At 29.2% G+C, this 12,640-nt stretch overlaps 1 protein-coding gene and 1 long non-coding RNA gene across 2 annotated transcripts in view; both read left to right on the plus strand.

Moving 5' to 3' along the window:
• The window catches only part of LOC111626311 (GPI ethanolamine phosphate transferase 1-like), a 28,300-nt gene extending 18,590 nt beyond the window's left edge, over positions 1 to 9,710 (plus strand). The window contains exons 12-18 of the mRNA XM_023369633.1: positions 1,123 to 1,225; positions 1,734 to 1,821; positions 1,901 to 1,999; positions 2,988 to 3,043; positions 6,281 to 6,308; positions 9,119 to 9,277; positions 9,403 to 9,710. Coding sequence (XP_023225401.1) covers positions 1,123 to 1,225; positions 1,734 to 1,821; positions 1,901 to 1,999; positions 2,988 to 3,043; positions 6,281 to 6,308; positions 9,119 to 9,277; positions 9,403 to 9,582 — 713 coding nt within the window. The 3' untranslated portion in view covers positions 9,583 to 9,710. The remainder of the gene's footprint in view (positions 1 to 1,122; positions 1,226 to 1,733; positions 1,822 to 1,900; positions 2,000 to 2,987; positions 3,044 to 6,280; positions 6,309 to 9,118; positions 9,278 to 9,402) is intronic.
• On the plus strand, positions 4,398 to 5,135 carry LOC111626296. The gene is made up of 2 exons (XR_002756864.1): positions 4,398 to 4,986; positions 5,066 to 5,135. It is a non-coding gene; the product is annotated as an uncharacterized LOC111626296 (long non-coding RNA).
• Positions 9,711 to 12,640: the final 2,930 nt, after the last annotated feature.

The following is a 12,640-nucleotide window of genomic DNA, read 5'->3' on the forward strand; positions in this document are numbered from 1 at the left end:
AAAAAGAGTGAAATGTCAAGAACTGTGCTCACCGTAGAAACCAAGCAAGAGATAATAGCCAAGATAGAGAATAGGCAGACAATGTCTGATGTTGCTAGGCAGTATGTTTTGAACATGTCTACAGTAGACACAATCTTAGCTATGAAAGATATATCAAGAAGTCTCAAGCAGCTAAAGGAGTAATGAAAATCACATCTGAGAAACAAAGAGCATTGAAGAGCTCGTAATGGAATCTGAAACTGATGTGATGATAGAACTCCAAGAACTCTTAAATGAAGAACATCAAGAAACACAGCAAGATGTGTATTCTTTTGAAAAAGAGGAAGAAGAAAGAGGACCAATACCAACATCTGCTATTAAAGATCTTTTGAAGAAGTGGGAGGATGTCAGAACAATGGTCATCCAAATGGCATCTAAATCAGAATGAGGTTAATAGGCTTGGGATCTCTACAATTACAATGCTATTAATTACTTTCGAAAAATCCTGAAGAAGAGAGAAAAGCAATCGACATTGGACAGATTCTTTAACCCCCACAAACAGAAAAAACATGGCTAATAAAAATGCAAGACTTTGTATATATGTACTTTTACTATTACATATAAATAAATGTAGTAAGAAAGTATATATTTTTTATTTTTTGGAGTCTCCGGAACGAATTAATCAAATTCCCATAAAAACCTGTGGTAAATCGATAATTAGTTATGAACAATTCAGATAGCGAACAAAGTCTTGGAATGGATTATGTTTTTTAACCAATCATCCACTGTATTTTTATGCAAATTAATATAAAAATAAGTTAAAATTAAAGTAAAATTTGTTTATTTTTGGTCACCCTTTCCCTATTTACCCTATATTAAAGTGACTTCATTTAATGCTTTTTCATTTAGCACTTTGTCATCTAGGAACATATCCCCAGCGTTAAGTGAGGTCTTATTGTATTTTAAAAGTGAAAGATAAATAGCATTTAAATTTGGAACAGTTGCTGATTTTTAAAATCAATATAAATTTGTTTACATACTAAACTGTAAATAAATTAAAATTCTTATTTATATACTATATAAAAAATTAGTTTTATAAACAAAATCGCATGTGACTAAATATAAAATTTCATTATTTTTAAGGTTTGTCATTTATTCTACCAATTTGGGGATCAACATCCATATTGACAAGATTATTAAATGTGGCCATTTCATTTTTATCTCTCTATCTGCTGATGTCCATAACGTATCCTTTATTGTGTGAAATGTCATTATACAGGGTGTTTCACAATGAAGTGGCAATATTTTTACAGTATTTTCTAGAAGTCTAGGGATTCAAAAATGTCTTATAAACATAGCTCTTCAAATGCATTGTTTTAATACTAGAAGGCATTAAAGTTTAGATTAGCTACCTCTTAAGATTCTGCTAAGCACCACTTAGCAGTGCTGCAGAAAAGCCTCAATCTTGCTGCCTTCAGCTTCTTTCCACTTTAGCAAAAACATAAGGTTTTTGAAGGTAAGAAACTTGAAGTGTAGTAAGATTGAAACTATACACCACAGTACTTAGCAGTGCTGCAGAGCAGCATCTTAATAATTTTTTCAGTACTTTAATGCCTTCTAGTGCTGAAACAATGCATTTGAAGGGCTATGTTTGTCATACACTTTTGAATCCCTTAAGCCTCTAGAATATCCATGAGAAAGTAGAAATTCAAGAAAAGATTTTAAAATAACAAAATTTCTTAGCATTTAAATAGTTATGATGCATTATTTTGTTTAGGATTATGTGTCACAATGTTTCTGTGGTTATATATAGAACATTTATTGTCAGGAAAACATTACAGGGTAAATATTTAAATTGTGTTAAATTATTTTCTTATTTTTATGCCATTAAAAAATTAAAACTTAAAATTTTTCATTTTAGCTTCAAGATGTGTCATTTGAAGTACCAGCTATAAATTTTCAAACAGAATCTTTATTTTATAGAATGGGAATAGATGATATTAGAAGATCTTATTTTTTTGTATCTTTTTGTTTTTATGTAATTTTGTTTATATTTAAATCTCAAATTTTAAATTAATGTATATATTTCAGTAAGAATTTGTTGAAAAAATTAAAATTAAATATATTTATTTTTATTAGAAGTATTATTTTCATTGATTATTATATAAGTACAGTGGTACCTCGGTATACGTCTGCTTTAAAATACGTCCAATTCGGATTACGTCCTGTTTGAACGAAACAAATTTTGTTCGGTATACAACTTTTTTTCGGTATACGACATAATTCAATTATACGTGCCATCAATGAACAAGTAGCACTATCGGTGTACTAAACCAGACTAGATGTTTGCTGTGCAACGGTTTATAACTTTGTTAAATTTCTTCTGATTTTAATTCGTAAGTAAAATTTTATTATTTTTATTAATCACGAATCACAAAAAGGCAAATGAAAAGCGACAGAAAACTAAAAAAATGACTAGAATTACAATGGAACTGATGAAAGAGATTGTTGAGAAATACGAAGGTGGCACGCGTGTTCGAGATTTTAACTGTTGTTTACCGTATTCCGAGAACGACGATATGGACAATCGCGAAAAATAAAGACATTATTAAATCTGCTAACGTTGCGAAAGGGGTTAAATCAATTTCTAAACAGAGATCGAAGACATTAGATCATGTCGAGAAATTGCTTTTGCTTTGGATAACTGAAAAACAGTGCTGGAGACATCGTATCGGAAGCAATTATTTGCGAGAAAGCTAAGAAGATACACGCTGATCTCACGAAAAATCAAGCAGGAACTAGCCCGGAAAGCGAGGTGTTTAAAGCCAACCATTTTTTTTACATGAGAACGGATTAATCATTTTTACATTACTTCTTATGGGAAAGGTTGGTTTGGTATACGTCCAATTCGGTATAAGTCCAAACATCGGGAACGGATTAAGGTCGTATACCAAGGTTCCACTGTATTTCATTTCATTTTTAAAATTTCAAACTTAACATATTTTTAGATATTTTTTATTATTCTTGCATTTTTTGGTACTGGGAATATAGCTAGCATCAACAGGTAAATAATTATTATGTTGTTTAGTTACTAAATCAAGAAACCCCAATTACAGGACTGTTTATATAATAAGAATACAAAAGAGTATAACATAATAAAAATAGTAAAAATCAGAACATTAAACATCATTCCTCCACATAACACTGGGGGATCTATTTATGAAAAAAACTAAAACATAAAAATTGAAAAATGTTAATACACAATTTTCCTGTTAATTTTAATGTTCAATATTAAACAACCTAAATAATAACTTCCAAAACTGTTGCTTAGAAATAAACATACTAAAAAATCATATACAGTTGACCCCACTATAACACTGTTGATTATTCTGTTTTATATGAATTTCATTATGTACAAGTCACTTAGATTTTACAAATATGTGTGCTGGGCTGTGAACGGCTCACGTATTTGTAAAATCTAAGTGACTCATACAACATGGAATTCATATAAAATGGAATAATCAACAGTGTTATAGGGGGTCAACTGTATATACAGGTATCCCTCATACCTAGTGCCATAACTAGGCAGGTGCAACAGGTGCACCTGGAACAGGGCTACTTGGACAGAGAGGCCCAAAATGCATGTATTTGTTTTATTATTTTCCCAAACCTAATTAATTAAGGGACCTAAATGCAAATTCTTGCACAGGGCACAGGAATGACTAGTTACAGCACTGCCTTATATATATCTAAAATACAATACATTTTATGTATTGTATTTTAGATATATATAATGAAAAAATATTCTTTTTATTTACTTTATTAATTACTATTTTATAATATAACATTTTATTTTTATAAGGTAGAAATTATATATTTATATAGTTGCAAATAATTTTATGATGACACACTTCAAATTCAATTTATCAAATCAGAATCTGGAAATGTATTTTTATTTATTAGTCTATAGCAGTGATCCCAAACTTTTTTTGAGCCACCACCCCATTGGTTCCATAAAGTTATACCAAATATCCCTAACCCATTTTCCCTTTCACGAGAAAGGCTTGGAAATATTCCTAGAAAAATTTTTCTTCGAACCTCACACTTTGTGTCCTTACTATACATTGTTCTCCACATCTGGAAACAGTTAAAAGCAATGTTTCTTCTTACCCATCTTAAAAGAGTAAAAAAGGAAACACAACCTTTTGAGTCAGTGACCACAACCTTTGCCTATCATAATAGTTCAGTGCCCCTCTGCCACCCACTTACTTCTTTTCACCTTTCTAGATTTACTCAATGCCCACAGGGGCAGTAGTGCCTACTTTGGAAACCACTTGTCTATATCCATATTGACAAGATTATTAAATGTGGCCATTTCATTTTTATCTCTCTATCTGCTGATGTCCATAACGTATCCTTTATTGTGTGAAATGTCATTATACAGGGTGTTTCACAATGAAGTGGCAATATTTTTACAGTATTTTCTAGAAGTCTAGGGATTCAAAAATGTCTTATAAACATAGCTCTTCAAATGCATTGTTTTAATACTAGAAGGCATTAAAGTTTAGATTAGCTACCTCTTAAGATTCTGCTAAGCACCACTTAGCAGTGCTGCAGAAAAGCCTCAATCTTGCTGCCTTCAGCTTCTTTCCACTTTAGCAAAAACATAAGGTTTTTGAAGGTAAGAAACTTGAAGTGTAGTAAGATTGAAACTATACACCACAGTACTTAGCAGTGCTGCAGAGCAGCATCTTAATAATTTTTTCAGTACTTTAATGCCTTCTAGTGCTGAAACAATGCATTTGAAGGGCTATGTTTGTCATACACTTTTGAATCCCTTAAGCCTCTAGAATATCCATGAGAAAGTAGAAATTCAAGAAAAGATTTTAAAATAACAAAATTTCTTAGCATTTAAATAGTTATGATGCATTATTTTGTTTAGGATTATGTGTCACAATGTTTCTGTGGTTATATATAGAACATTTATTGTCAGGAAAACATTACAGGGTAAATATTTAAATTGTGTTAAATTATTTTCTTATTTTTATGCCATTAAAAAATTAAAACTTAAAATTTTTCATTTTAGCTTCAAGATGTGTCATTTGAAGTACCAGCTATAAATTTTCAAACAGAATCTTTATTTTATAGAATGGGAATAGATGATATTAGAAGATCTTATTTTTTTGTATCTTTTTGTTTTTATGTAATTTTGTTTATATTTAAATCTCAAATTTTAAATTAATGTATATATTTCAGTAAGAATTTGTTGAAAAAATTAAAATTAAATATATTTATTTTTATTAGAAGTATTATTTTCATTGATTATTATATAAGTACAGTGGTACCTCGGTATACGTCTGCTTTAAAATACGTCCAATTCGGATTNCTTAATATAATGTTTTAATATATCGCCCAGAAAAATGTTTTTTGCCCCCCAAAATATAAATTGTTACTAATCGCCCCTCAACATGGAAAAACGCCCACATGGGGGTGATATCGCCCCCATTGAGAAACACTTCTATATCTTTATCATTTTTTACAAGCATGCCTGAAAAAAAGACATTTTGATATCATTTGAGTTTCTTAGGATTGATTTAAAAATCCAAGTATTAAAAAAAATGCTCTGAACTGATTAGTATAGAATTCTTATGTATATATTATGTATGATTACAAATTAACAGAAAATCAAGATATTCTGCTAATTTGTAATAAGAATAAAAACAAATTGAATTAACTCTAAAATGAATGAAAGATATTTTTAAAACTAAATAAATAGAACAATACTTCAGAGTATGAATAACATTTTCAAGGGAGAAACACCTATTTTCAGGAACATTGTAGCAGATTATTATTTAAAACATTAATTCTGAACTATTTAAAATATGAATTTTAAACAAATGTTTAAATGGAAAAAGTTACATAACTGAATTTAAAATAAAGTAAAAAATAAATATTCTAAACAAAGCAACAGAAAAGTTATATATAATTTTAAAAGCCATTTGCAGGATCACATTTACTAATAATATCTTTAATAGTAGTCATAAAAGTAACCATTACAATGTTTAGTTTTGTTAATATTTTTAAAAACTTCAAATATTAATTTGAAGATATTGAATCCCAAATTACTTTAATTGCAGAGGGAAAGGCTTTTTCAGTTAGAAATGTAGAATTTCATTATGATATTCTTTACATTCATTCAAAGTGATCTTTAGTTACAGATAATCTGCAAGTTATATACTGGAAATTATGATGATTTGAAAAGAAACTAAGCTAATTGGGCTGAAATTTGAAAAAATTGTAGACCTATAAATTTCCACTGTTATCTGTTTGTGTGCCTGTCCTTTCCTTAATCTTGAGAATGGAGTTACAGATGAAAGACAAGACTAGATATGGAAACTTTAGGGGCAGGAGGACCCAATTAACTATATACAAACTTCTAATATAAACCAAGGGCTGTATTCTGGTCACTTATCTCTCATCTCTTCTTTCAGAGATGAATGATGTCAAAATGAGAGGTGAGATTTCTCTCTGAGACAGCAGCGATTCTGGACATTTGTAACCTTCTCATCTTTGTTGTTGACGTCATGATTCTATTAGGTTGATTATACACATTTAGGTTATTTGCACACATAACATGGTATAGAATTTTAACCAATGAAATTGTAAAATTTTTGAAAATGCAGAGTACATAATTATAGATCACATTTTAAGGAAAGCACGAGTTCAAATAAAGCATGTAATTTTGATGAAGATATGTTTTTTGTTTTATAATGTTTTACAGATTGTAATGTCAAATTGTCTCTTAGGTTCTTAAAATTTTTATTTGTTAAGTTAGAAAAGCATATGTACTTAGTTAAGGAGAAATTAGATGGTAATATTTTGAAAAATACTTAGAGAGACAAATAAGATTATCATTGTATTCAATAGTTTAGTAATTGATGTAGGCTAATTAAAAATGATGGAATCAGTGGTGTTCCCGAGTAAGCACTGGAAAAAATCAAAAGCATTTTTCTCTTTCAAAATATTCTTTCTCGAGATAGAGAATGTTCTCTAATACGATTGTACAGCACAAGTAGCATCCAGTTGTCTGTATTGGATATAACGAAATCGAGGCGACAGATGAAAGACCGATCAAAAGACAACTATCTGCTTTTCTCTGGAAATTAGAGAATCTTCGAGGGAAAAAATTGTCCAGAATCACATTTGCAGAGATGTGATGATCTCTTGGGATGTAAGCAAATTATTAGCTAATCAGCAACTGGCTTGTGATGTAGACAATGTCTCTCAGAGACGAGAGATGATAACATGATTTCTGGGACCATATTCTGGTCATTTCATCAATTCAAAAATTTTCCCCTGAAAGGTGTTATATAGATGACTGGCCTGACTCTGTTGTTAAAGGAAAAGTATGATGTACAGAGGCAAGCCACTACTAATTTGAGGTGGAGAGCATATATTTTAAATTAAATAAATTGAATAGCAAAAATAAACAAATAACGTAACCAACACCTTATTATTTGCTGAGGGAGTTTTATTAAAAACGAACGTTTTCGATCCACTTAACGGATCATCATCAGGCTAGAACATACGAAAATGGAATACATAATAAATGGAACAATAAGTTCAAATATTCAAAAATATCAATAAACTGATAACAAATCAATTAATAAGAATAAAAAATAAATTTCAAACGATACCTAATAATCTATATATATAAAAATGAATGTGTGTGCGTGTGTGTGTGTCTGTCTGTCCTTCATGCATTACCACACCGTTTATCCGATTGCCATGAAACTCTGGGAAGTTGTTTAATATACTCCGGCGAAGGTTTGTGGCATAGTACGATTGCCATAAAACTCCGGAAAGTTTTTTAATACACTCCCGCAAAGGTTTTTGGCATAGTACATTTATCCTACAATGGCGCGCGTTTACACGAGCATTCGAGCACAGTGTGTTCGATCGATTTCAAATTGTGAAGACCATTTCCCCCTTCAAAAAATATCTCTATATATGCATTTGTGAACTGTTATTTACGATATTTGTAATAATTTTTGTTTAATCACTTTATTTCAACTTTTTTTTGCTAATTACGTATTCGCTCGAACTTTGTTAAAACTTTAACTGTATACCGAACAACAACCGAAGTTGTAGAAGGAAATTCGCCTATTTTACCGATCTAGGGATCCCCTTTTCCAAATTTTAATATCATCTAATAATTTAAAAAGACAAATTACAATAAAACGGTTTATTATCCAACTATCAGAAATTTCACAACATGCCAAGGAAGAGAGGAAGGAGCAATTAAATAATTAAAATTATAAAGGATTAAAAAATATATATAAAAATGGGGAATATCGCACTTCTGACAATCGCTGCGAGTGTGTGGGCTAAATTTGGAGAATCCGTGCTTCTCGCATGGACAACTGTATGTGGCCGGCTCACGCGTCGAAAAACCTTCCGATTTATTCGTGTACGCACCAGACGGAAAAACAAAAAATATCGTGTATCCACAAACACTCCAATAAATAAATAGAATTGAAACGACACTTTGAAATGTTTTCCCGATGAAAATGAATAATAATAATAAGTTTCAATAAAAATAATAAAATGTAAATTGAATTTTATCATAAAGAGTTTGCTTGAATTTCCTTTCTTCTGAGATTGCAGCAATGCGTGACGGGTAAGCTAGTAAATAGTATACTACAAAGACTAAACATTAATACGATCTATCATAGCTAAATAGAAGCTACTAAGTTTCCTTTAAATCAAATACATATCATATTTCAGTTGATGCACTACTTAATATTAGTTTTATTAAAAACGTTTGTTTTTAATAAAACTCCCTCAGCAAATAATAAGGTGTTGGTTATGTTATTTATTAAATAAATTAAAAATATGATTAAAAATTGCAGCCTGACATTGTTTTGATGTCACAATAAATAATTGCTCATTAAGCTTAGTTTCTTTCAACATTAACCTAAATATATTTCCAATTAAATTTTGTACTTCTGAAGATAATTTACATGAATAAAAATGAAAATACTTGAATTATGTATATTTTATTGATTTGTATTACTAAACTGTGTCTGTTTTAAATATTATTTATTACTTATGATTATTACAGAGTACAAGATGAAAGTTATTTTATTTGTATATAATTTATTTTAACAAACTTTTTCAGATTCTTATTCCTTTCCTTATTGTAAGCTGTGTCTTCAGAGCAATATTAGTTTCTGTTAAAGTTCCACCTAAAGCACTTTTGATGGTTATTCTTGTCATGACAGATTTTATGGGATTGGTATGTTGTGCTTATAAAATTTAATACAAAAGTATTTTATATATTAAAATATAAAAACATTAATTATATATAGTATACATTATTATCAAATTTTCATTGATGATAATTTGTTTTGTATATTGCAGCACTTCTTTTTTCTTGTTCAAGATAGTGGAAGTTGGTTAGATATTGGCATTTCTATCAGTCATTATGTCATTATGATGTCCACTACAATTTTTGTTATGATATTGTATGGAGTTGCCTGGTTGCTCACTTCTTGCTCATTTGCATTTTCTATACCATTATTGAAGCGACATCTACAATAATTTATAATTCTTTTGAATAAATGTCTTCCAACAAAATTATTGATTTGTTGTTCTGTGTGTGATATATGGGATGTTATTTTTTTTTCTTTAAGATATTTATTTAAGTTTTCTAATATGCTGTTTTTTATTTTACAGATTTTTATTATTTGGTTTTGTGATATAATTGATTTTATTGAGCTTCTTTTTTAAATAAATTTTTTGATATCTCTTGACTGATAATTTATTTAAACATTGAATCAATAACATCAAAAAAATTATATAAAATTTAATAATTGAATAAAAAAAATTATTAAGAATTTCTGAGTTTTGAATTATACAGAATGAAGAAAATCTTCATTAAACAAGATGAATAATAATAGGTAAAAATTTACAAAGTTAAAAATGATCAAACGTCAGCCTTTTTTGTCTTAACTTCAGATATTGAAGAAAAATATATCTGGAGTTATCATTGAACATTGTGAATTTATGCAAATGAAATGGATAACTCGTACCTACCACCAGAGGGATAGAATCAGTTATAAATTGATGAAAGACTTGATAGTATGATGAGAATATTTGAATAAAAGGTCCAAGTAGACAGGATATACACAGAAATTGTAAACACACCAATTTTTTGAACAGCAGTGACATTTTATTAAATTGACTGATGTTCATATATTTTCATAATGCAAGTTAACAAAAAGCAAAAGCTGATTTAGTAAGTATGCGGTTTTTATTAGCTATTGGAGTAAATCATAATGATAATTTGTTTGTTGACAGAAGTATCATTTTGTAAAGGAAAAGCCAAGGTTAGCAAATTATTTAGGTGCCAAAAGCAAGACAGATGAGAATAAGAGGAATTGATAGTATTGGAATGCAATAAGACATTACAAATATCCAGATGAAGTAGATTTGTCATAAGAGGTTGTAATAAACATCAACTGATATCAGCTGAATAGAAGTAATTAATGAATAAATTTCAAAATTTTAAAACAGATCAGATATATACAAAAGAAAATACATTCTTTTGAATGGCTATCTAATTAATCAAAATAAAACAACTGGTTTTAAGTTTAAAGTTTTCTTAAAAACTATTAGGGGCAGTCAAATGAAAACGAGACAGACTATATAACAAATGTGGCACAGAAGTTGGTAATGCAGGTAGGTGTGTATATAGAAGTGCCCTCTATTGGGAATCAGGAAGGAGCAGCATGAACATTCACTGCTGTGCCATTTGTCTGTTAGATGTGCTCAAAGTGAGGTCAGCGAGTCGTGTGCATCCAACATCACTATGGAGGTCCATTGCTTGTTGACTTTCTGAAACACGGCGCCACAATGCACAGCGGTACATAGAAACTTTGCAAAAATTGAAACCACTCCAAACACCCAGAAATGTTGACATCATTCTGTTGCAGGATAATGCTCATCCACACGTTACCAAGGTTGTTTTGACTATTCTGCTGAACTTCTGCAGTGTAGTCCATACACATCCCCTGTACAGTCCCGATTTCCATATTTTTGGAGCCCCGAAGAAAGACATTCGTGGCCATCAATTTGCTTCAGACAAAAAGGTGCATGCCTGGATACAATCATGGTTCCGTAGGCAACTGCAAACATTTTTCTATGAAGGCATTGACCGTTTTGTCTTACAGTGGGATAAATGTACAGTATTAACAGTTATGGCAATTACTTTCGAAATAATAAACAGTTTACTTACTTTTTTCCCATCTGTCTTGTTTTCATTTGACTGCCCCTAATATAATATGAAATTTTACTTAGGAAACAAATTACATACTTGGGAGATACTTTATTAACAACAAAAATTGATCATATTACAAACACAGGGTTACCAGAAAGTCAAGAAATTACATAAAAATTTTAAATTATTATTTTTCATTTGTTTTATTTTAATACCGAGAGTATTATTATATTAAGAAAGTGATAATTATTTCGAAAACAGTTAAATTATGAAAACTAATATTTAAATGTGATGTACAGTAACAACACATATTTGAAATCAATTATTTTAATGAATATTACTATGACCAAAAAAAATTCACTAGCCAGATAGCCAATTTTTTAATATTGAAAAGCTTTCAAATATTAAAAAAATTGAAAGCTTTTTCTCTATTATAATCTGAATTACAGTATATTTTACTGAATTTGCATAATTACACAAGTTAAGCAAGCTGTATTTTAATATATATAAATAAATAAAATGAAAAGAAATTGACCATAATTATTATAATTTTCACATTGAAATAAATGCATACAAAGGTTTTAAAAATATGACCTCTAGTTTCTTAATTCATTTTATTCAGCACTATATACAGTATATTTATTGACTTTTAATTAAATTTCTTATGACTGCTGTTAATATGTAAATATTATAAGGTCTCTGTAAGTCCGCATGAAAAATATTTTTCGTGTGGACTTACAGAGACCTTATAATATTTATATATTTATTGACCTTTAAAACAAAATCACTTGATTTTGTTTAAATTTCTAAATCATCATTTTCAATTGGCTTCTTTTTAGTTAATGATTCTAATAAAGATATTAAATTTTTTATTTATGTCTATAAATTTTTTGATGAAGAACTTTTTATCTTTCTCCTATACTTTTTTTTATTCAAATCATTTGCTCTCTAACTTTTTCTAAAGTTTCTCAGTTTGTGAATAGTTTAGAATAGATCTCTAGTTTGTGAATAGAGTGAGATTATGAAGCTAGTAATGAAGTAATCTCAATTTTTAGTGAGCTTCATTACTAGCTTCAGTTTCTTGTCTATTTCAGTGCTCAACAATATGTGGCAATTAAGAGGAGATTTTCTTTATGTACCTGCAAATATATTCACAAATTTAACCCTAACAACTTTCTGGATAAATACATTTATTTATTTGACAAATCTCTAATAATTTGTTATATTTATTGTGGTGCATCTTTACTGCAAATAAGAAATTAAATAATTTTAATATTGGTAAATATGATACAATTAAAATTATAAAATACTCAAGGTTTGCAGATAAGATGGGAATGAACTAAAAATATTAGATACAGCATTTTCTCTTAATCTTACACA

Source organism: Centruroides sculpturatus, unplaced genomic scaffold (genome assembly GCF_000671375.1).
Source record: "Centruroides sculpturatus isolate CEXI.00-Female unplaced genomic scaffold, Cexi_2.0 scaffold182, whole genome shotgun sequence".
NCBI lineage: Eukaryota > Metazoa > Arthropoda > Arachnida > Scorpiones > Buthidae > Centruroides > Centruroides sculpturatus.